This window comes from Mya arenaria, chromosome 9 (genome assembly GCF_026914265.1).
Source record: "Mya arenaria isolate MELC-2E11 chromosome 9, ASM2691426v1".
NCBI classification, from domain to species: domain Eukaryota; kingdom Metazoa; phylum Mollusca; class Bivalvia; order Myida; family Myidae; genus Mya; species Mya arenaria.
Window position 1 is genome coordinate 34,417,918 of NC_069130.1, and position 26,115 is coordinate 34,444,032.

At 35.2% G+C, this 26,115-nt stretch overlaps 2 protein-coding genes across 6 annotated transcripts in view; one reads left to right on the plus strand and one right to left on the minus strand.

Moving 5' to 3' along the window:
• LOC128203656 (activated Cdc42 kinase-like) overlaps positions 1-17,041 on the minus strand; it is a 62,518-nt gene extending 45,477 nt beyond the window's left edge. For all 5 annotated transcript variants that reach the window (XR_008256002.1, XM_052905160.1, XM_052905161.1 and 2 more), the window contains exons 1-3: positions 16,954-17,041; positions 4,334-4,501; positions 3,422-3,504 (exon numbers count right to left, since the gene is read on the minus strand). Coding sequence is in view for 4 of the 5 variants with exons in the window: in XM_052905160.1 (XP_052761120.1) it covers positions 3,422-3,504; positions 4,334-4,475 (225 nt within the window). In the remaining variant the exon portion in view is untranslated. The remainder of the gene's footprint in view (positions 1-3,421; positions 3,505-4,333; positions 4,502-16,953) is intronic.
• LOC128203657 (enhancer of split m5 protein-like) overlaps positions 16,014-26,115 on the plus strand; it is a 31,292-nt gene continuing 21,190 nt past the window's right edge. The window contains exon 1 of the mRNA XM_052905164.1: positions 16,014-16,085. The gene's annotated coding sequence lies outside the window, so the exon portion shown is untranslated. The remainder of the gene's footprint in view (positions 16,086-26,115) is intronic.

The window sequence follows — 26,115 nt, forward strand, 5'->3', positions numbered from 1 at the left end:
TTTTGAGGTTTTGAAGCATTGAAAAGCGGTGACCATTACTCCGCCCCAATCCACCTTTGCCTTCAATTTAAGTTTGGAAATATCAAGAGAATGCCTGAGTTAGAATGCCAGACCGCATTGAAACTAAAATTAAAGCCATTTGGGTGAAACACTTATCATGATTGACAGCCGGAAACAGGCATAGCTAGAAATGCCACGATGGTGCGGAGACTTCCAAATGCACCTTCAATCCAATTTGAAATGTTCACTGTGACTTTTCTAGTTTGGGCAGTATAACATGACCTCGTCGTAGGTGCAAAACTGCAATGTGAACATGCTTAGTTTATTCGCTAAGTTGAATCAGGTAAGTTCATGATATGTAGTAAATCCACACAAAAATTAATTCATAATTCATTAATTCATAACCATGCCTTCTATACTGGTAAAGAACAGCTGACCCTGGCAAGAAAAACAGATGCGTAAAATATAATCTAATGAACCATACCATGAAAATATACATTAAGTTTAATGGACCATGCTTCAGTTGTAGTACAGTAGCAGGGGATTTTTTCAATGTACCGTAAAATACCTTATGTTAACAGTTTATGTACATTTTACCTTTTAAAATATATACCTGCCACTAATTTCTAAGCCGATTCTAGTCTAGCTTTTTTTTTCAAAGTCAGGTGAGTTCAGCCTGAAGTTTAATATACGACAGAAAATGCATCTAGCTCACTAGTTTGGTGCAGAAAATGTAGTTAAAAGCTCATTATTCAAGGGCAGGTAATGCAGCTTAAAGTTTACTATTGAAAGGCAGGTGATGAAGGTTAAATCTCACTATTCAGGGGCAGATAATATAGCTTACATCTCACTATTCAGGGGCAGATAATATAGCTTACATCTCACTATTCAGGGGCAGATAATATAGCTTACATCTCACTATTCAGGGGCAGATAATATAGCTTATATCTCACTATTCAGGGGCAGATAATATAGCTTACATCTCACTATTCAGGGGCAGATAATATAGCTTACATCTCACTATTCAGGGGCAGATAATATAGCTTACATCTCACTATTCAGGGGCAGATAATATAGCTTACATCTCACTATTCAGGGACAGCTAATATAGCTAACATCTAACTTTTCATGGGAGATAAATAAGCTTACACTATTCAGGGGCAATTTATGAAAAATTACATTTGATAAAGCTCTTTTATCCAGATGGATAAAACATAAATTCCCTAAATTCATATTGTATTTTTATATGAAATAGATCAGGTTTTAGGCAACTTTGGTAAACATAATACCTTTTAATACAGTATGCATTCCACAAGCTACGTTCACTTGGGAAAATTATTAAAATCACCAGCATTTTAATAGCATGTAAGGGAACATTAAATAAATGATAATTTTTACTGTTTTATAGACCATACCTTGATAACAATATTGATACAGACCATCATTATGAAACTTGATGGAGCCACCGGCATTATAAAACAGTTCTAATCGTTATAAAAAATGGTTTAATATCAAGACCTTTATTGTTTTAATGTCAGAAAAGTTAAACTTGATCATCTTTGGCCTATATTAATTAATAAACAAAATTGCTTGTATTTTAGAAATATCAAACTTTCAATAAAGGATTTTAGTGGTCACTTAATTTAGTGGTCACTTAATTTAGTGGTTACTTAATTTAGTGGTTCCTTAAATTATCTTATATCTGTATCAATGTCACAAATGGCAACAAGTTTTTTTGTTGTTTTTTTCTCATCTTTGTGTTCTTTTTTTAATACTGACTTAAGTAAAAGTCAGTCAAATATTTAGCAATATATGGGAACATACGTTTTTTATAATGTACATCAAAATAATGATATGTGAACAAAAAATGGTATGTGTAAAAAAATGGTATGTACAAAAATGGTATGTTTACAAAAAATGGTATGTGTACAAAAAATGGTATGTACAAAAATGGTATGTGTACAAAAAATGGTATGTACAAAAATGGTATGTGTACAAAAAATGGTATGTACAAAAATGGTATGTGTACAAAAAATGGTATGTACAAAAATGGTATGTGTACAAAAAATGGTATGTACAAAAATGGTATGTGTACAAAAAATGGTATGTACAAAAATGGTATGTGTACAAAAAATGGTATGTACAAAAATGGTATGTGTACAAAAAATGGCATGTGTCCTTGACTTAACATGTCAATCACTAACATCAAAGAGATTCAAAGGTAGGGAAACATTAGCTGCAGTATTCTGTATACTCATGGCCTTATAAATAAACATTTTTAGTCATGGTCATGATTGTGATTATATGCCATCTAAATAAACACTGGAATTCTATTTTCTGATTAGGTATGCACCACCCCCCCAAAAAACTGGAATTCTATTTCCTGAAGGGAAATGGCCAAGTGAGGTACTATTTCGGTTGATGAATAGCTACAAAGACATTATATCTTAACCTGACAGCTTTCTTGTAATATATTATGTTATTGTGTAATCAGATATTATTTTTGTATTTCTATAGAGTATCCTCTTGCATTTAATACATAGCTTGAGCTTGCTATGTCAACTGTCCATTAATATGATAACTTGCAGGATTTGCATAATTGTTTTTCTTACATAAATCTAAAATTATATTTGAGACCAAAATAATTTTATTTCATATTATGTGGAGTCTTTGTTCAAGTTTAAAAGCAATCAATATCCCCCAAAATATTAAATATAAAAAAAATATCTAGAAAAATAATCAATATTAAAAAACAATAAATAACCCCCAAAAATTAGTAAATATTCAAAAAGGTTCAATACTCAAAAAAAAAATCAATATAAAAAAATCAAAATTCATGGAAATGTCAATAATAAATAACCAGTTCTGATAGTTTTTCACAATGCAGAACACAATATTTGTTCAAACAACAACAGCCTTTCATACTTAATAAACACACTTAAAGAATATTAAGACCGTGTAACCGTAACCATATAAAGTAAAGTAATTCAACTTCACAACAGTACAATAAAGCAACAAAAAGAGAGACCTCCACTGGGAAGAAACTGCCAATTAATTTAACAGCATGTTGTTATGATTGCATTCTTTGCACTGGGACGCAAAGAATTTGCAACAATAAATAGAGATTGGGCATGCTTTTTGTTGTCACTGGAACCTTTAAATGTCAAGTGCTTTGTATGAAAATATCATACCACTATTTATTCAACAAGATTACATTTTTCAGTATTTATTTACACTTTGAACCACAAAATATTTTTTTTAATAAATAGTGGTATGATATTTTTAAGGAATCTAAGTTTTTTGATTGGACTGATTATTTTGATTCTTTCCTGAACACACGATTAATGCTGCCAGTTGCCAAAAGCCAAAAGTGCCCTCAAGGTTTTTCTGATTCCAAGAGGACAATTTAATAAGAACCTACCCTTTTAAATTTCTCCAGTTTTCCCTGAGGACATTCCTTCTTGTAGAACTTCTTAAGGCGCCTCATCTCCGGCTTGGTCATGCCTGAAGTACAGGTACATTTCAGTTGGACGTTTAAAAATATTAATAACGATGCTGAAACAAGTTATTACAGCATTATATTAATCTGAGAGGGTGGTTCTTGTTGTGGTGGAAACTGGAGACCTCGAAAAAAACCCACTTGTCTTGCTGGTTGATCACAAACCACAAACTCACACGTGGCCACCCTGAACGCCTTGGCGAGAAGGGAATGCACTTAATCCACTGTGCTAACAACGGCACTAACTGGACAATTACACAATTTAATACATTTTAATGCAATGTGCTGTTTCTGAATATTCAGTTTCTTCGATGTAATTATTGGCTAATTATGTAGCTTATTTATGTTGCAAGGCTTGTTATATGGAAAATTCAACCTTCAAATAATTGGCTCAAGTGCTTGTTATGCAATATTTGATTACATAGGCACAGACTCCTAAAGCATTTACATGTTTGTAAGACAATATTGAAATACAATGCTTTTCTCAGCACTTAAAATGTTCATGCAGATTAAGAGAAAAAGGCAATTGGAAGGCTTAATGGCTTTTAATACATTTGTAAGGATTTACAAGGATAATCTATTAGTACATCACCAATCCTGCTTAAGCAAATCCCAAAGCCCATTTGCTGTATCTCAAAAAAGGGGAATAACTCGACTGTAATTAAAGCTAGAGTTATGCATGTGCATTATAATGGACTTTAGCAACAGGCATTCCAAGTTTCATTCGAATATTTTAAAAAAATTGAGTGAAATTGAACTGTAAAAACAGTTTATATAACATTAGTATGATAAAATATCTAAGACTATTTACGAACTTAAGCAAAAAACTCAAACCTATAGACAGTAGGTCCTCCTCTGCAACGTATTTAATCTGAGGCACGGACGCGATTTTGAGCTCGTTCTTGAAGGCACTATAGTAATGGTCCAACTCCGCTTCCAACAGGAAATCACGGAGATCTCGGATTGACGTTCCCATCTCCGAGCCGTTAGTTACTCCAACCACTGAAAATAGACAAGGGGTAGTGGTTGGGAAATAAAGTCATACTAGGTTATAAATCATAATTTCATCTGTTCAATAACGTATTATTTGAAGATAAACAAATGGCTAAAACACGGTATTTGTCCATTTTATATTTTTTGGTTGTTATACATAGATTGAAGGAAAGTGTGTGATTTCAAACTTAATTCTTTGCAGCCAAAGCATGTAACCTAGTCCACTCCTGCTGGCCTCCAAATTTCAAGTGAAAATATCAATTTGTATTCGAGTAACAGCAAAAAACATATCCCAAAAATGGCCATTTTCAAGCGTTATGCTGTCTCATTTGATTTTTTTATATATTCAAACTGTTATATATCTATTTTGCATGATGATTTGGAAAAAATGCATTACCTCAGCTTATAGAAAATTTCAAGTGCTAAATTTTGGTGGGTAAATCAAGAAAATAGACAAATTATTACAGAAAATATGACTTATTAACATAAAGTGGTGCTTTTGCCAATTTTTCAAAATCACAATAAGTATCCCTTGTTATATGCATGAAAAACATTGAAAATTCACCCATTTACAAGTGATAACTGTTTTGTAAGACTGATTATTAATCAAACTTCCAATTTTTTGTTGCTTTGGGCATTCATGATTCACATTCTTAAAAAGAAGGAGGTTCACCTGTAAGATTTTCAGGGTTAAAAAATCTGTAGAGTCCGTAACCATGGGTTTGTATCTACATATGTATTAATGACAGAAATGTGGCATTCCACAAATAAAAACCTCTGTATGAGTATGTTTAATGGCTGAAATATTTTTGGAATATTTTGATTTTAAGTTGCATTTTTTTTACATATTTAATGTTACGGACACTACAAAATCTGCCTTCAAATTTTGATTTGAAATTTCCATTGTTTTCAATAGCATATTTCTTTATATTTTTTCATGGTAAAAGCAATTTTTTTATTGTGCAATATTGCATCATCTTTTAACTATTGGAAAATACCAATAAAACGGCTGATGCAACAATATTTCTGATGAATTATTGCATCATCCAAAACAACCGCCTTTCTAAGAAATACAACAGTCCAGCTGTAATGATGGAATCAGCTAAGAAAATGGCTTATTTTGGGTAATAGTCGGTCAGATTCCAGCAAGAAGTCCTTTCAAATGGAAAACACTAAAGGTGTTGGTTCCAGTGATGCTCTAGGTATGTATTATCCTTATCTAAACATTCCATGCTATGTTATGTAGGGTCCGTAACCAAAACCGAAACCATATGTCTGTACATGATGCCCTGAATTAATGCAATTGTCCACATGAAATGCACATGTTGTGATGCTTATTTGTTAAAATTGCCATGCCCAACATATAACAAACTAAAATGGTCTTAACAGGTTGTTTAATGGAAATCCTATGACAGTATGACACACAATTTCATTTTGTGTAGCCTATTACGGAGCCGAGATGAAATATTTTTACATAAAGATTGGCGTGTATGCCAATGAATACAATCAGTGTTATAATATACAGATCACAGACACAGTGGATACTTGTTAAATGTACAGAATTGAAGCTTAAGTAATATTTGATTTGGACTTGTACTCAGGTTACAGACTCTACAAAATACGGCCACTTGTTTTTAAGTCTACTGTAAGTATGTTCAAAAACATTTTTATGAACAGAAACAATACAATTGAACCATATAGGGACATTTATACCTTTTGAGGTTTTTCTTTTCACAAAACCTGTCTTTATATGAAGATTTATATACCATATATATTAATATTCTAAGGTATACATTGAACCCAACCGTTTAAGGTTAATTAATATTCAGAATGTCTTTTTACAGAAGAGAGCCGAAAATCATCACTGCGATCCCGGAAACTTGAAAAAAATGCTGAAATGAATGCTGAAAAGAATGAAGACATAGAAAAGAAGCAAAAGGAGAAAAACAGGCTAAAAGTCAAGGCATGGAGAATGCGTCAGAAAACAGAAAACTCCACAAAATATTCTGAAATCAAAAAGAAAGACACAGAAAGAAAGAAGGAAGCTCGAATGAAAGTGAAACTCATGGCCAATTCAGATCCTGAATTAAAAGCCTCCTTAAGAAAGAAAAAAGCTGAAGAAATGAAAAGATACAGACAGAGAAAAAAGATGAAAACAACATGTTCTTCTGAAGATCCTGGTGTTAAAAAGAGTAAGAAACCGGCTCTGGAAGAAAAAAAGAAAAAAGCTGTAAAGCGAACACAAGCCTGGAGAATGCGAATTAAACTTAAGTCTCCTACAATTCCAATTGTTAACACAGTTGATGAAAATGACAGTCATGGAGAAAGCAGACAGAACAAAAGTAACTTATCCCGTGCAACAATATACAGACGAGCGCAAATGGTGAAAAACATTCTGCCTAGGACACCAAAGAAGAAAGCCGCCATTTTAAAGAAGCTTATTGAGTCACCTTCAACATCCAAAGTACTTTCTGACCAAGGAGTAACAATGACACCAGCTTGTAAGAAGAAACTTGAAGTAGCAGATGCTATAGTGAATTCCTTGAAAGAAAGTATTTCCGAAGTAAACATTGGTGTTCGAAAAGACAGAGAAAAGAAACATGCATATGATGTAATACGTGAATCAGTACTAAGGAAATACAAAAAGATCACAGTTAGTAAATATTTCAATGTGTCTTACAAGACAAGGAAGATGAGAAATGAATGGTGGAAAAAGAAACAGAGAAAAACAAGATGTGATGTGATAAGTGATCATGTGAAACAATCAGTGAAAGAGTTCTACCTGAGTGCTGAAATTAGCAGAGAGGTGCCATCCAAACGTGATGTTGTTAGAATCAAAACTCAGACTTGTATGAAAGAAACACTACAGAAACATGTGATGACAATGACACTAGAAGAAGCACACAAGTTATACAAAACAAGAAGAAAAAGCTGGAAACGCATATGTGTGGCCTGAGAAGTCAGACGTTTCTCAGGAGCCAACAGAACATATCATTTCAAAGCTAGAAGCTCCTGAACTTGTCAATGAAAGAGGTCATTTTAAATTCAATACACAGGAACTCAGCAAAGTTAAAGTTAATCTGTTGAAAATACACAAACATGTGTATTTCAAATAGAAAATGTTGAGCATGTGTTGGTTCTTACAATGTGTAGAGTCCGTAACCGTAGTGCAGTCTATTTCTATCTCATACAATAAATATGTTCTATTGATATAAACAGCAGAAACTGACTATACTTGATAGGAAAAGTGTTTATTTTAGAAAAACAATGTGCTTGGGGCACTTGGTTCTACAAACTTTAAAAGTTACAGTTAAAGTTGTGTGATCATTTTTGTCATTTTTTAAGAGTTCATCGCAACTGGGATGAAATATGTTTTTTTTTATGCTTATCTCAAGCAGAGATTTTATGCATTTGTTTGTTAACATTCTAATTGTTAGTTTTCTGTGTTAACCTGAATAATACAGACTTGTTTCCATTAAAATCTTTGTTGTTATATGCCTGTTGTAGTGTCTGTAACCTTACACTGACCTGTATGTAAAAGTCGCCAAAAAAATTAATTTATAAAAGCGACTGTAGGAAAACAAATATCATTTCCAATGACTGAAACTTTAAACTAAAAATGGACAAAATTTCATGGCCCTGCATGGAAGTTCATTTTTCCACCTTGGTGAGACACTTAGGTGGACAAATACCATGTTTTAGCCGAAAAGTAAACCAATTATTGGACATCCCAACCACTAAAAACAGCAAAGATCAAAGATGGCAAGTAATTAAACTTGCTGACACAGAAAACATTTAAACAAGAGACATAATTCAACATAACTTAATCAGAGTAATGATTCTTGCTGTCAGTGTTATCATTTAAACAAGGGAGGTAATTAAACAAGTATTCAAATAAGGGAGGTAATTCAACACATATTTTCATCAGAGGAATTGAACTTTCTATTACTTCACACATTTAAGCAAAAGACATAATTTGACAATAAATCAGGTCTTTAGTAATGGAATTTGCTGTAACTGTAATCATTCAAACAAGGGACATTATTCAACAATACATTAGTCAAAATAATAGAACTTGCTGTCAATGTAATTATCTAAACAAGGGACATAATTTAACAATAGTTTAGCAAGAGAAATAGAATTTGCTGTCATTGTTAACATATAAACAAGGGACATAATTCAACAAATATTTTATCGAGAATAAGGGGACTCTCAGTCATTGAAAACATATAATACAACAAGGGATGATATCAATAAATATATTGTGAAAATGATCATTAAACTGTTAATCTTATTTTAAAGGATTACAGGATTAAAGACCAGATAGCCAGCTAGGTAATTCATGCTAATCTCAGGCATTCCTAAACATATCCCCTTTGAACTCTTGACTCCTATAATTCCTCCATGTGGTCAGAGCATTAGTTTATATTCTGGACAGTGGTCAATAAACATTAAACAGATGGAAATTAAACAAGTTGGTCAAAGATCAATATGAGTAAAACCAAATGAGATCAACTTGAAGATAATTTGCATCAATTAGTATAGATAATTTAACTAAATTCAAAAACCAAAACAATGTACCTTTATGGGAAAATTACAATGTAGTCTTCTCAAAACCAGCAGTCAAATTATGTTTAAGTGCAAGTATGTTAATAATTTATCAAATCATTTCCATATTATGGCTGGGGTGTTTTTCATACCCCACCCCCACCCCCCTGTCAACTGTTAGTTTACAAACTAAAAGCACTTAAAGCATTGTTTAGACCAAGAATGAGATCTTAAAGTGAATACCCATAATAAGACCTCCCTGGCTCTTTAAAAGACTTACAAGAGCATGAATGTTTAAAAGCACATTAACAGTAGTTATAATCAGTAAAATTTCCCTGGATCATGGACTGTCCGAGTATACTTCACAGTTTTTTTATTGCTGGATGCACACAACATTTTGAACATATAAATCCTAACACACGTAGATAAAATATTCCAAAAAGTATATATATATAGGAATTTATTTTATCAAAGTCATTCTCATTTGCTTATAATCAATAGACTTTTTCACAGCTACACAGAATCATGTTATAAGTCACCGCAAATAAAATGACACAAATCTGTGGTATTCGAACAGTAAGATTAAAATATCAAAATGCCATAATCGTGCATATTATTTCACAAACCAGAACAAAATCTTTCAGCAGCTGTCCTTAAATTTAACGCTGCTCTAGTTCCAAAATTCACCTCGCGCGCCTAATGCAGCTGCCTTTGGTTCTCATGCACACTTCTGACAGCATGCCTTAAATACAGCCAATAATTCTATCTAATACATAATTAAGCCCACCAGCTATGTCAAATTGCATTTAATCAAGCAGTTTCACTTTCAATCTAAGTTTGCTTTAACATGAACACAATAATGTCATGCAGCTTTAATTGTTGTCATGAGAACGTTTTTCACCATTTTTTTCTCCAATATCAAATTTTACAATGCATCTTTTACTTTCATACCTCACATTTCACTCAAACTTGCAGGATATTATTAAATTCCAATACAAATATAAAACGTAAAAATATTGCAATTTTACAGCTTAATTAACACTTCTCAATCGCAAACACTTTATACTAGCTGTCAAATATTCTAAACCGACAGTGCAGCAAACTTTGGAGGGCAGTAAAAATATATGACGAAAAACAAGACTGAATCCCATTACCCTTCTAAATCATTGATAATTCATCCCAGCATTCAATTTCCGCATTGATGACAAAAGTAATTTGATTGAACCTATTCAACACCAACCAAATGGCATTATCTTCTTCAAAATTGCTAAGGACTTTAATTCCATTTAGCAAGGTCAACATCTTTCAATACATACACACTAATCTCTTAAGTCCCAAAATAATTATAAAACCAACAAAAAATGTCATTTATCTATCACTAGACTGTAGACAGTTTATCATAATATCTAAATACTTGAAAATGTCTGCCGTATTGTTCAGTTAGGTCTCCAAATAAGACATTAGCAGACTAACAATTTAAGAAAACATTTACTATACCTTAAGATAAACCTCAAGTGTTTTATTATTATTTCAGCTACAGACCATAAAATATATTTATTGTGTCAGAAAATAGCTCATCAATATGTTTTACTGTTATTATATATCCACAGTTTAAACAAGGTTTTATGTATCTTATAATTTACAGATATCATCATGCATAAAACTGCATGTTACTTTTGCAAATTTTTGGTACAATTAAGTTTGACAGCTTCCCAAACAAAACAGTTGAAGCATTTATGCATAACAACAGTTTTAATTGCGATGCTCTAAAGCTGCACTCTCACAGATTGACCATTTTAACAACTTTTTTATTTTTTTGTCTTGGAAAGAGCAAATATTTGTGTAAATATCTGCAAACCAATGATATAAGATTGCTGACAATAAATCAGATCGTAGATTTTCATATTTCTGTTCAAAAATTAATGTTTTATGGTTTATGAAAAATGCATATAACATCAACTTTTGAACTTAAATATGAAAATCTGCGATCTGATTTTTTGTCATCAGTCTCATATAAATGGTTTCCATGGATTTTTGCGAAAATTGACTCGTTCCAAGAAAAAAAAAAAAGTTGTCAAAACGTTCAATCTGTGAGAGTGCAGCTTTAGGTACAGATAAGATAAAGACTCAAGCAAGCATGAATTTTACTTTAATGTAAAATATATATACAAAATTGCAGCTTAAGCTTTTGCAAAATTTAACATTATAGCTTAATTTGACTAATATTTCAATTATTCTCAGGTCAGAATAACATTCATATTTGGTTGAACTCTTTTTGATCAACTAATTTATTTATATTCTATCGTTAAATCAAGAAAAAAAACAAAGAGTTTGCTGGTAAAAAAAAACAACGTTGGTCGGGTACCCCCCACCCCCAGGAGGGCACTGATCCCAAAACATACCTTTTTTTGTTTAGGCCTTATATGACAAAAACATCGAAGACAATACCCTCAGTTGGAATCATTTATAATCATGATAACGTTAATGATAGTAGATACAAAACTTCTACGCAGTACAATTTATATATATAAGCCACACTGTTAACAGTCACAAAATCAAGGAATGCATTTGTCAATTAAATCGCACACAGCCCTGACATTTGTGCCTCCAGTCAATTTAATTCATTTATTTCATTCACAAATTTATTACATCAAGACAATGAGCCTTTAGGCCAAAAAATAAAGAGTTTAGTTTCTCAGGCCCCACAATTAGCTTATTACATCACGCTTCGAAAAGGAAAATACAATTACTAAAATAGACTTTATACCATTTTCTAGCCCAAAACATTAAAAAAAATATTTCGAAATTATTATAATAAGATTATTTTTAGTCCATGATAATTTATCATTATTACATTAAGACTGCCCACTATATCGGTTTGACATACACTGTACACATTAAAAATATGTGGTTTAATTGGTAACAAGACTAATTTGGGAAAAAAAAAAATCAGTAAAATAAAACAAGAAATGCCACTATGCGACAAAACCTGGTTTTCTATGATTGACAGAAGAACTTCAGCCTGTGTCTGTTTTTCTATTTTTAGTAACAGTGACCTTGACCATAGGGACCCCAAACACAATCACATGAAAGGTATCCATAAACTCTTCCTTTATACCAAGTTGGATCAAGATATGTCAACCCTAACTGAAGTTATTCAGTTTCAACCGTTTTTCTATTTTTAGTAAAGTGACCTTGGCTCTAGGGACCCAAAATGCAATCCCATGAAAGGTATCCATAAACTCTTCCTGTAGACTAAGTTTGGTCAAGATATGTGAACCCTGACTACGTAGTTATTCAGTTTCAACCATTCTTCTTTTTTTAGTAAAGTGACCTTGATCCTAGGGACCCCAAACACAATCCCATGACAGGTCTCCATAAAACTCTTCCATTATACCAAGTTTGGTCAAGATATGTGGACCCTGACTAAAGTTACCAGTTTTAACTGTTTTTCTATTTTTAGTAACAGTGACCTAAACCTTGACCCTAGTGACCCCAAACGCAATCCCATGAAAGGTATCCATAATCTCTTCCTATAGACCAAGTTTGGTCAAGATATGTCAACCCTTACTGAAATTAATCAGTTTCATAGGCGAGTTTGACGCCGCCGGCCGCCCTGCTGCCGCCTGAACAACAACGTTCATCATTCTAATAACCAGGTTTCACTTTGTGAAAACCTGGTTAAAAACTCACGTTTCTTCCCTATTTTTTCCCCAAAAATGTGCCTGGGAAACTATTATTAGCTTTTCTTGGCCTAACATTGGCCTTCTATATTACGTACAATGTTGTGTCTTTACAGTTGTGTATATTAATTTAAATTTTGTATTATAAGAGGATGTAATCTCCTTCCACCACTGTGCACCATTTAATACTTCTCCGCTTTCCCAAAATTCTTCATAATAAATGATATGTAACTATTTTTTGTATACAGAATAATTGCCATGTTTGGGTTTCTGTGTACCGCATACCGCCATCTGCAGCCCAAAAAACTGGAATACTGCATTAAAAATTGAGGGCGAGATTTCCATCATATACACGAATGTTTTGTATGATTGATTTTTTGAACCTTTTTTCTTGGTTGTATCAAGAAGTATTTTGAGGTAAAAAGTTTGGCTGGAAATGTTTCACTAGTTTAAATCAATTTGTACATTAAAATTTAAACTCAATTTATGACACTCACCCAGTGGGCATTGTATTTACTTGATCTCACCAATGGCCTCATTTTTCTCAAAAAATAATACTGCTGACTTTAATTTAATTTGCATAGTAGTTACACTGTACTGCTAGGAAAACAAAACCCATGGACATTTTTTGGTATCAAGCTGACATTTTAGAAAACTGAATGTTACCATTTTTTGTTTTGCTATTTAATTAAGAACAAGACCACAATTATATTGAAAACATGATTTACAAAGTCATAGATTTAATCTGCACTGAATTTCATGGGAATTGACTGTCAACATAATAGATTTTTATACTGCAAGACAAGAAATCATCAGCATTTAGACAGAATTTAAACTGAAATTAAACTTCAATTTACATAATCTTAATGTGTGTGCTGGCTGAAATATTGAAATAAGCACATTTGTTTAACATATCATAACATTACAATGGATTGCAGAAATTGCATTATAAAAGCTTGAATTAAAGCGGATTTGTATGGATTTACCTTCAAGCTTTCAGAAAATTTAAAACAAATATTTTACTATTTTTATATGACTTGTAACTCCCAAGTTTATCCCCCACCCCCCAAAATTTCAAACACCATAAAGCAGCGCAAAAACATGTGCTATTATGTTGATGACAACTTTTGGAAAACTGAAATAAAGTGATGTTCCAATGATTCATTATGATAAAAAATTGGTTGGTTGGGTCGGAAATTGGCAACAATCAATTGTACTTGGTCGATTATAATCAAGATTTATATTTCAGGACATATGCACTTTCGCTTACACTTAGTCTTGGAACTGTGCATGACGTCGTTATTGTTCAAGCTTATCATTCTTAAGTATTAAGCATATTGGCTAAAAAATAGTAGTTTTACAAAATGAAAAATTTGTCTTTGTATTTCGCTTGCTCGCTCCAATTTTACTCACTCACTCAATATATGTAGAGCAAAAAAATAAAATTGTGTGGTCTGAATGTAATTATTACTTAATTTAGTTGTGCATTCAACTCTCATCCTGATACATAAAAGGTCAATAACAAAAATAGTTTGGTTACGGTTACTAAGCAACTATTTTAAATTCAGGTCGGTAGTTAGGTTTGTTTTTATAGTACTGTAATAAAAATTAGGCTTTATTTTATGTAAGAATGTCATTGTCATTGTTTGGTAATAGTGTTTAATTAATCTCCTGTATAATTAAAGCTATTAAAAACACACATTTAATATTCATTTCCAATTTTATTTTTTTAACTGTCACAGACTAAAAATGGCTGGGTCGGCACTAATTAATTTTGTATGAAGGATGGGGTATTACCCAACCAAAAGTGTTTTTTTTGGCCTTAAATGAATGGATTTAAGGACATGTAATTTATTTAAACATACAATTTAGCTAGAATTGAACATCTCAATGTAAAATGAAATTCCGGTGTCCTTATTTGAAAAGCATGTTAGAAAGATGTTAGAAAGATGCCGACTCGGTATAAAAAGAAATCTAAAACCATTTCTCCTAGTTATTATTAAACACTTTTAAAGCAAGCCATCTTTTTGTGTCTTTTACGTATCATTTTTGTAAGCCATCTTGAATAATAATATCATGCTAACCATGACATAAATTTCACCAAGTAAAGTACAAAATGTTTTTCAGATTATTTTCGCATTAATTTATTCAAATATGTCAGAAACCTAGCTTAATTCACCATGCAAATAACACCATAATTGGTAAATATTTTGACTCAAATTACCCTTGTGACTCCTTATGACAATTTTCCCCCTGACCTAGTTTGTATTTGGTTACAAAAATGAGTCCCTGACATGAAATGATGTTCTAGGGGGGAGCAGAATTCACACTAGAGTTTCAGCCATATTTAGGAACTTCTGTAACACCTGAGTGGGGTAACGCCATGCATTAAAGCTGCACTCTCATTGATTGACAGTTCTGACCAAAAGGGCCAAAAAAAACCACTGTGACCTTTTGATTACTTTAGCTCAGAGGAGATGACTAACAAACATTGCACTTCGTGAGTGGACTTCTTCCTAGCCAAGTTGACCTGGGCTCGATTCTCAACCAGAATGCATGTGAGGATTGTTTGTCACCTAACCAGGCTGTTCTCTCAAAGATCATAAGATGGTGGTCTAGGGAAAAAATGATTACCTCTTACAGCTGATCATCCTTGATTTGATACTGCCACCTATGGTTTCCCAAGCCCTGGGTCTGTTGGCCCTAATGGTTAACAATTTTCCTTTGCTTCATAATAAGATCAAATGATGATCAAAAGGGTTTAGGGTCTCAGGGCTCTCACTAGGCTGAAAATTTTGGGAGAAGTGACTTCTCCCTTCAGTCAATTTAGGGAGAAGTGTGGAGACTTTAGGGAGAAGTGATACTTTTCATAACACCTGATACAAAATCTATGCCATACCACACACCTCAGTTTATATTCACATTCAAATTGATTGCTATAACTATATAAAATGTTCATAAAATAATGTATCATTTTTGGCTCAGCAAAAGTGTATTTGTCAATGTCACATAGTTTATCTCCAAATAGCATCTAAAATGAACCAAAAAAATACATCTAAGGATTTGAAATAATCATAATGACCTCATAAATGAACTGTCAATAAAGTAGGGGGACGAATCTTGTTTTGGTACATTCGGGATAGGGTACGAATGTCACATTCAGCTGTGCTGTTATTTACTTGTCTCTGGCTAAATAATTTTAAATATGCTGACATTTAAGAACCAAATGACATTTAAATCAGTGTCCTTGATGAAAAATTTACCAATACATAATGGGAAGTTGAAAAATTAAAATTGTTCTGACAAAATGGTGATCTCGCCGATTTTTTTGGACATCGTAACTGTGACAGGAGAAAATTACTGTAAGTAAACTACATAAAGCAAAAAAATAAATATTATTTTGTGTTTACAAATAATTTTTTACATGAACAATTCACTAAAATCAATCAAATATTTGGTGATACGTCATGTTATTGATTTTCTTAGCGCCTACTTGCCGATGGCCCGAGATGGCTATGACCGTCTGCTTCAAAAGCAACAATGTTTATTTGTCTTGCATTGTTTGTTCAATACATATATTTATTACTTTTTAACTTAAATTAATGCTTGACACGATTTTCATAATTATGTCTCCAATTCTATCTCATTTTAACGAACTTATATCATTTGATCAGGATCTTCTGAATGTACATTCTGATTGGTTAACTTTCAATAGCTCCGCCTACTGGCGAGGCTTTGGTAATTGGATGACACGGCCCAATTATCGGATTAGGAGATTAACAATTTGTATGAATGGCTTATTGTGATGTTTTGACTAATGGGACATTGGCCAAATACTCGCTGATTGACAGATTTACAATGTGCTAAAATTTTCGGCAAAGTCAATGTCGCTTTGATGATACAAATGGGCGAAGTCTGGGAATTTTAGGCGACCACTTCGCCCAAGTCGCCCCCTCGCGAGAGCCCTGGGTCTGTGGTAATTTGATTGTAATGGGTCCCAATAAGGTTAATATTCAACAACAGTTAAATGAAGGCGTTCCCAGGATACACAGTAAGGTTGAAACAGGAGTCCCCAGCAAGAAAGTTGCGTCAGGGCCTCTGTTTTTTTGCATCAGGGAAATCCCTACCAAGACTCCTGTCATTCTCCTGTTGATTATGATTTAAAATCTTGTAGAAATTATATTATTGATTTTTTTAAGATTTAAACAACATTCGAGGGCAGTAACTCACCAAAGGGAGATAATATCACACAGTGTTAACTGCTGATCAGCACAGCCAGACAAACGTCCTTGGTCATCTAGCTAAGGTTATCATCTGAAAATATAGAATAATTGCAACATTGTAACATCTGTTTGGAACAAAAATCTATAAGCTGAAAAATTGATTATGTTCAAATAATAATTATTCCATTTTTGCTTTAAACTCAGAATTTCGCTGATAAAATTTACACATCATAAAAATGTCAGAGCAATAATTTGGCAATAAAAAGCTGAGAACCACCAATGTTGAAAATTGTGCATTTGAAAGGTTTAAAATTTAAAAATTGTATATACATAAAATGCAATTGAATAGAAGTTCAATGAAATATGATTAATGTTAGCAACAACCCAACATATTGCATACCAAAATGAGGTTTAATGCAACTTTATAGTAAAATAATATTCCTCAATAATAATGATATTTATGTTTGCTAAAACTGCAGTAAATCAAATATTTTAAAAGCATACACTTCAAAAGATATCATTAGGTACATAGAACGCATTAACATCTTAACTTATTCCATAAATATCACACGTATATAAACACATACCATATAATCTTTGTAATTAGAATACCAATATATCCATAATGATGTATGAATGTGCTGGAGAAATATTTTTATGTCATCGAAAGAATGTTATCTTTCATATCAAGCAACGAATGTAGATATATATTAGTTCAGCCCAGTTTTTCTCACATTTTATATCTGCTCACTATTCCGTGAACAGAATAATATACCAACTTACAAACCCAAGTACGTGCTTATAGTGTATAGTATGTATTTCTATATGCTTCGATAAATAGGTCATTACATGACTTAATTGTGTCCGATTTCATTTCTTTCACAGTCCCTCAATGACTATATAAATTAGAAATTAATTGAATTACACTTTGTGCATGAATGCATTAACCCTATTTTCATAAATCAGATGTGTTTCTCATATCTTTGTAATCAAAACCCTGAACACAAAATACCACTTAAGCGAAATAGTCAAAAACACACAACTACATGAAGAGCAGACTATCACAATATTAGTATAAAACTGTATGTACATCTTTATTTGCAAGCTTTTCATTCATTCATTCACTCAAATACTGTCACAATGCATTAGTATAAAACACTATGTACATGATCTTTATAATTAAGCTATACATTCATTCATTCATTCACACAAACACACTAAAGGAGAGTAGACTATCACAATTAATGCATTAGTATAAAACAGTATGTATCGTTTGAAAATAAGCAATCCATTCATTCACTCATTCAATGATTGGAGCCAGAATTTTGCAAGACCATCAATTATTCAGAAGACAAAGCCTATTCCCACTTTTCATGAGTGACTTTAGTATCACAACTAGAATTCTGTCGAATAGGAAATGCATGTTGCCAAGTCGCCGAAGCCCTCCTCATAATTGAGTCCAAACCTATGCAAGTTTTCGACAGCACTGATTGAAGAATTAGCTGCTGCCACCACAATATGTCGCCAACAGCCGTTTACAAAATTATGTAATAGCTATATGCCACTTTTTAAGGCGATAGTTACAACGCAATAGATAACTGCCTTCAGAACAGCATTCAATATTATCTAAAAGGAATCCAAAGTTCTAAGAGACCACAAGAATCTTAGATAACCCAAACAAACTGGCTTATGAGAAGCAAATTTATATTGATCCACAAAACCAGCTTTAACTGGACTTTTGGCTTTAATATTTAACTGTACAAATTGTCTAGCACTTGAAAAGTCAGATGTTCACGGAATGGTACTGTATATATACATGACAAGTCTGAAAACTGAACCATTTTCCAGAAATTGCATGCAGAAGTATTATAAGCCATAAAGCCCTAGGAACAGTGGTGAGGTTGTCCAGGTGGTCAATAAAACAGTTGGATGACCACCTGATTTCCACTTAACAGGGCACTGAACCAGAATAAATAACTGGGGGCAAAAATAAATCTGTACAATACATCAACAGAGCATCTTATATTTTGAGTGTGTTTAATTCTCATGAATAAATGATAAATTAAAATCCGAGGCCTGCGTTGAAACCATGTTAGCAACAAATACCGAATCACTAATTACATTTAATCACTATATAACTCATCATTGTCAAGTATCCTAATGAACAAGTAGATGAAACAATGTCAAAGATCTCATAACAAATCTGCCACAACTTCACAAGAGAACCCACAACAAGCCCACAAGAACATTGCAATATATGCAAGCAAATTCATGAGACAGTCCTTGCAAATCTAAACCAAAAACATATCACCCTAAGATAATTTACAACAACACACCACTGGAACAGCTAAGGCATGTCATCCAGATGGTCAATAAAAACAGTTGATTGACCATCCTTGTGACCATTTCATAGGATACTGAACCAGGAAAAATACCTACTGAGCAAATAAATAATCGTATTTCATAAAATAATGAACAACTTATGTTTTTCAAGTGGTTTGTTTATGAATTTTAAAAAGCAACTTAAATTGAAGTGAGAATCATAAATCTGATTCCTGGGCCTGCGAATTTAACAGCTACCAATATTAAAACACATCAAATTTACCACAAAATTACCTTTATTAAACCCTTTCAAAGAAACCACATCAGACGATGTAAACATCTTTGAAGACTTTGAAAAGACCTTCGAAATCATCAAAACATAACAATCTGAGTGTGACCCCACTCCCCACATCCCCCACCCCAAGGAGAAGACATCTACAAGGGAACCTGGCTTATCTCCCGGGCTCAATTACTCAAAGATATAAAAGACCAGGTGTTGTCATAACTTTAGTGTTGTAGTTAGTGCAATCTTTGATAGCATACAATAAACACTTGTGCATTATAAGCTACTGCTGCTTTTTGGAGAAACGTTTGATTGCAAATCTAAATGTAATTGCATCTGAATAGCATTTTTAATTAGAAGACATGATGAGTCATAGTTTCTTTTTCTTCGAAAATACACTAGATCTTAAGTACCACTCTAGATTTTATGTAGGGAGGTTAATTTTGTCAGGTTAATTTTGTCTCCCCAACAATGGCGGCATACTCCGGCATACTCAGAAGTGTGATAGCACATGCATGTCAGGATGTCTAAGGTCAAACCCTACACCATATGTTGCAGGGAAATGTGTTTGGTGGTGAAAAGCAGGAGCATATTTCAGCATATCTGTTTTTTGAATCTTGACACTTTCACTGAAACATCTGTTATTCCACATCAAAATGTTTTGATATTTTTCTTATTCAAGTCGTGCACAAAAAATGTAACAGAACAAGAAGTACAGAGGCCTCAACCCGAACCAACAAATGGTGCCAAATGTTTGGAGCATTGACGGATTGTGAAGAAAGCTTCAATGATCTTAGTTAAGTGAACTATGATTTCCAAATTTTGACCTTAGTAAAATTTCAATGTAACATGCATAATCATCAGGGTTCTGGTGTCTGACTTGAAAGGCCAGGAGAAAGTGATCTTAGTGGGGTTTAACCAACAAACTGGGTGAGGGGCGGACACCTATAGCTCTAAAGGGTTACTTTGCAGATGTACATTTATACATATAGAGAACTCAGGACACCAATTATCTTGGTTTCTCAAATTCTGGATATTATTTAGCAGGGCTTAATTGTTGGAAGAATTTAATGCCAAGCATTAGTGTAAGAAGTCAGGCTTGTTCATTCAAAGTCTGATTTTGATGACTGCAAAAAGAGACTGCAGAGAATGCTTCCTAGGCTATGTAAAGAATAATTTGTAGCAGCAAGTTCTAACAACATTACACACACACACACATGGATCACACCAATAGGAATAGGTACTCCAACAGACAGATAATCATTCATCTACAGACATTCATGTGTTTACAATACCATCTGTGAAGACTTCAAGTTGTTTATATTCATCTAGTAAGAAATCATTACATTTTGAAACACAGGTAACATTCCAGGCTCTGTAAGATCTTTGTTCACCTTAATGGAGTGGGTTAAAGAAAAATCCAAAGTTATTTAAAAGCAGTCAAATGCAAGTATTTAGTTCAACAAGGGCCCTTTATTTGCAATGTATTCAGATTTTAGATTAAAGTCATTAAACATTGAGACAGCCTAGAAGGAACAAAATGCTGAAATCTCACAATTAGCTGATATATTTTGAAGAGAATGAAACAGTCAAGCAGCCAGAAGCAATGATACTAAACCAGTGGCCAGATTAAAAGAGAAACAACAAGTTGCAGGAATGCTTAACATTTCCTTGTGGCTAAATAACACATTTCAAGGGAACTTAACATTGACTAATGAAGAAGCAGAACATCTCAAGGGAGCTTACTGTTGCCTAATGAAGAAGTAGAACATTTCAAGGGAGCTTACTGTTGCCTAAGGAAGAAGCAGAACATCTCAAGGGAGCTTACTGTTGCCTAAGGAAGAAGCAGAACATCTCAAGGGAGCTTACTGTTGCCTAATGAAGAAGCAGAACATCTCAAGGGAGCTTACTGTTGCCTAAGGAAGAAGCAGAACATCTCAAGGGAGCTTACTGTTGCCTAAGGAAGAAGCAGAACATTTCAAGGGAGCTTACTGTTGCCTAAGGAAGAAGCAGAACATTTCAAGGGAGCTTACTGTTGCCTAAGGAAGAAGCAGAACATCTCAAGGGAGCTTACTGTTGCCTAATGAAGAAGAAGAACATTTCAAGGGAGCTTACTGTTGCCTAAGGAAGAAGCAGAACATTTCAAGGGAGCTTACTGTTGCCTAAGGAAGAAGCAGAACATTTCAAGGGAGCTTACTGTTGCCTAAGGAAGAAGCAGAACATTTCAAGGGAGCTTACTGTTGCCTAAGGAAGAAGCAGAACATCTCAAGGGAGCTTACTGTTGCCTAATGAAGAAGAGGAGCATCTCAAGGGAGCTTACTGTTGCCTAAGGAAGAAGCAGAACATTTCAAGGGAGCTTACTGTTGCCTAAGGAAGAAGCAGAACATCTCAAGGGAGCTTACTGTTGCCTAATGAAGAAGAAGAACATTTCAAGGGAGCTTACTGTTGCCTAAGGAAGAAGCAGAACATTTCAAGGGAGCTTACTGTTGCCTAAGGAAGAAGCAGAACATTTCAAGGGAGCTTACTGTTGCCTAAGGAAGAAGCAGAACATTTCAAGGGAGATTACTGTTGCCTAAGGAAGAAGTAGAACACTTCAAGGGAGCTTTCTGTTGCCTAAGGAAGAAGTAGAACATTTTTAGAGAGCTTACTGTCTGTTGCCTAAGGAAGAAGCAGAACATTTCAAGGGAGCTTACTGTTGCCTAAGGAAGAAGTAGAACATTTCAAGGGAGCTTACTGTTGCCTAAGGAAGAAGTAGAACATTTTTAGGGAGCTTACTGTTGCCTAAGGAAGAAGCAGAACATTTCAAGGGAGCTTACTGTTGCATAAGGAAGAAGAAGAACATTTTTGGGGAGCTTACTGTTGCCTAAGGAAGAAGTAGAACATTTCAAGGGAGCTTACTGTTGCCTAAGGAAGAAGCAGAACATTTCAAGGGAGCTTACTGTTGCCTAAGGAAGAAGTAGAACATTTCAAGGGAGCTTACTGTTGCCTAAGGAAGAAGTAGAACATTTTTAGGGAGCTTACTGTTGCCTAAGGAAGAAGCAGAACATTTCAAGGGAGCTTACTGTTGCCTAAGGAAGAAGAAGAACATTCTAAGGGAGCTTAACATTGCCTAATGATGAAGCAGATCATTTCAATGGAACTTAACATTGCCGTATGAAGCAGCAGAACATTTCAAAGGAGCTTACTCACAGTTGCCTACTGAAGAAGAGGAGCATCTCAAGGGAGCTTACTGTTGCCTAAGGAAGAAGCAGAACATCTCAAGGGAGCTTACTGTTGCCTAATGAAGAAGAGGAGCATCTCAAGGGAGCTTACTGTTGCCTAATGAAGAAGAGGAGCATCTCAAGGGAGCTTACTGTTGCCTAATGAAGAAGAGGAGCATCTCAAGGGAGCTTACTGTTGCCTAATGAAGAAGCAGAACATCTCAAGGGAGCTTACTGTTGCCTACTGAAGAGGAGCATCTCAAGGGAGCTTACTGTTGCCTAATGAAGCAGCAGAACATTTCAAAGGAGCTTACTGTTGCCTAATGAAGCAGCAGAGCATCTCAAGGGAGCTTACTGTTGCCTAATGAAGCAGCAGAACATTTCAAAGGAGCTTACTCACAGTTGCCTACTGAAGAGGAGCATCTCAAGGGAGCTTACTGTTGCCTAAGGAAGAAGCAGAACATCTTAAGGGAGCTTACTGTTGCCTAATGAAGAAGAGGAGCATCTCAAGGGAGCTTACTGTTGCCTAATGAAGAAGAGGAGCATTTCAAGGGAGCTTACTGTTGCCTAATGAAGAAGAGGAGCATCTCAAGGGAGCTTACTGTTGCCTAATGAAGAGGAGCATCTCAAGGGAGCTTACTGTTGCCTAATGAAGAAGGGGAGCAACACAAGGGAGCTTACTGTTGCCTAATGAAGAAGAGTAGCATCTCAAGGGAGCTTACTGTTGCCTAATGAAGAAGCAGAACATCTCAAGGGAGCTTACTGTTGCCTAATGAAGAAGGGGAGCAACACAAGGGAGCTTACTGTTGCCTAATGAAGAAGAGTAGCATCTCAAGGGAGCTTACTGTTGCCTAATGAAGAAGAGGAGCATCTCAAGGGAGCTTACTGTTGCCTAATGAAGAAGAGGAGCATCTCAAGGGAGCTTACTGTTGCCTAATGAAGAAGAGGAGCATCTCAAGGGAGCTTACTGTTGCCTAAGGAAGAAGCAGAACATCTCAAGGGAGCTTACTGTTGCCTAATGAAGAAGAGGAGCATCTCAAGGGAGCTTACTGTTGCCTAATGAAGAAGAGGAGCATCTCAAGGGAGCTTACTGTTGCCTAAGGAAGAAGCAGAACATCTCAAGGGAGCTTACTGTTGCCTAATGAAGAAGCAGAACATCTCAAGGGAGCTTACTGTTGCCTAATGAAGAAGAGGAGCATCTCAAGGGAGCTTACTGTTGCCTAAGGAAGAAGCAGAACATCTCAAGGGAGCTTACTGTTGCCTAATGAGGAAGGGGAGCAACACAAGGGAGCTTACTGTTGCCTAATGAAGAAGGGGAGCAACACAAGGGAGCTTACTGTTGCCTAATGAAGAAGAGTAGCATCTCAAGGGAGCTTACTGTTGCCTAATGAAGAAGCAGAACATCTCAAGGGAGCTTACTGTTGCCTAATGAAGAAGAGGAGCATCTCAAGGGAGCTTACTGTTGCCTAAGGAAGATGAGCATCTCAAGGGAGCTTACTGTTGCCTAAGGAAGAAGCAGAACATTTCAATAGAGCTTACTGTTGCCTAATGAAGAAGAGGAGCATCTCAAGGGAGCTTACTGTTGCCTAAGGAAGAAGCAGAACATCTCAAGGGAGCTTACTGTTGTCTAATGAAGAAGAGGAGCATCTCAAGAGAGCTTACTGTTGACTAATGAAGAAAAGGAGCATCTCAAGGGAGCTTACTGTTGCCTAATGAAGAAGAGGATGCATCTCAAGGGAGCTTACTGTTGCCTAAGGAAGAAGCAGAACATCTCAAGGGAGCTTACTGTTGCCTAATGAAGAAGAGGAGCATCTCAAGGGAGCTTACTGTTGCCTAATGAAGAAGAGGAGCATCTCAAGGGAGCTTACTGTTGCCTAATGAAGAAGAGGAGCATCTCAAGGGAGCTTACTGTTGCCTAATGAAGAAGAGGAGCAACACAAGGGAGCTTACTGTTGCCTAATGAAGAAGAGTAGCATCTCAAGGGAGCTTACTGTTGCCTAATGAAGAAGCAGAACATCTCAAGGGAGCTTACTGTTGCCTAATGAAGAAGGGGAGCAACACAAGGGAGCTTACTGTTGCCTAATGAAGAAGAGTAGCATCTCAAGGGAGCTTACTGTTGCCTAATGAAGAAGAGGAGCATCTCAAGGGAGCTTACTGTTGCCTAATGAAGAAGCAGAACATCTCAAGGGAGCTTACTGTTGCCTAATGAAGAAGAGGAGCATCTCAAGGGAGCTTACTGTTGCCTAAGGAAGAAGCAGAACATCTCAAGGGAGCTTACTGTTGCCTAATGAAGAAGAGGAGCATCTCAAGGGAGCTTACTGTTGCCTAATGAAGAAGAGGAGCATCTCAAGGGAGCTTACTGTTGCCTAAGGAAGAAGCAGAACATCTCAAGGGAGCTTACTGTTGCCTAATGAAGAAGCAGAACATCTCAAGGGAGCTTACTGTTGCCTAATGAAGAAGAGGAGCATCTCAAGGGAGCTTACTGTTGCCTAAGGAAGAAGCAGAACATCTCAAGGGAGCTTACTGTTGCCTAATGAGGAAGAGGAGCAACACAAGGGAGCTTACTGTTGCCTAATGAAGAAGGGGAGCAACACAAGGGAGCTTACTGTTGCCTAATGAAGAAGAGGAGCATCTCAAGGGAGCTTACTGTTGCCTAAGGAAGAAGCAGAACATCTCAAGGGAGCTTACTGTTGCCTAATGAAGAAGAGGAGCATCTCAAGGGAGCTTACTGTTGCCTAAGGAAGAGGAGCATCTCAAGGGAGCTTACTGTTGCCTAAGGAAGAAGCAGAACATTTCAATAGAGCTTACTGTTGCCTAATGAAGAAGAGGAGCATCTCAAGGGAGCTTACTGTTGCCTAAGGAAAAAGCAGAACATCACAAGGGAGCTTACTGTTGTCTAATGAAGAAGAGGAGCATCTCAAGAGAGCTTACTGTTGACTAATGAAGAAAAGGAGCATCTCAAGGGAGCTTACTGTTGCCTAATGAAGAAGAGGATGCATCTCAAGGGAGCTTACTGTTGCCTAAGGAAGAAGCAGAACATTTCAATAGAGCTTACTGTTGCCTAATGAAGAAGAGGAGCATCTCAAGGGAGCTTACTGTTGCCTAATGAAGAAGAGGAGCATCTCAAGGGAGCTTACTGTTGCCTAAGGAAGAAGCAGAACATCTCAAGGGAGCTTACTGTTGCCTAATGAAGAAGAGGAGCATCTCAAGGGAGCTTACTGTTGCCTAAGGAAGAAGCAGAACATCTCAAGGGAGCTTACTGTTGCCTAATGAAGAAGAGGAGCATCTCAAGGGAGCTTACTGTTGCCTAATGAAGAAGAGGAGCATCTCAAGGGAGCTTACTGTTGCCTAATGAAGAAGAGGA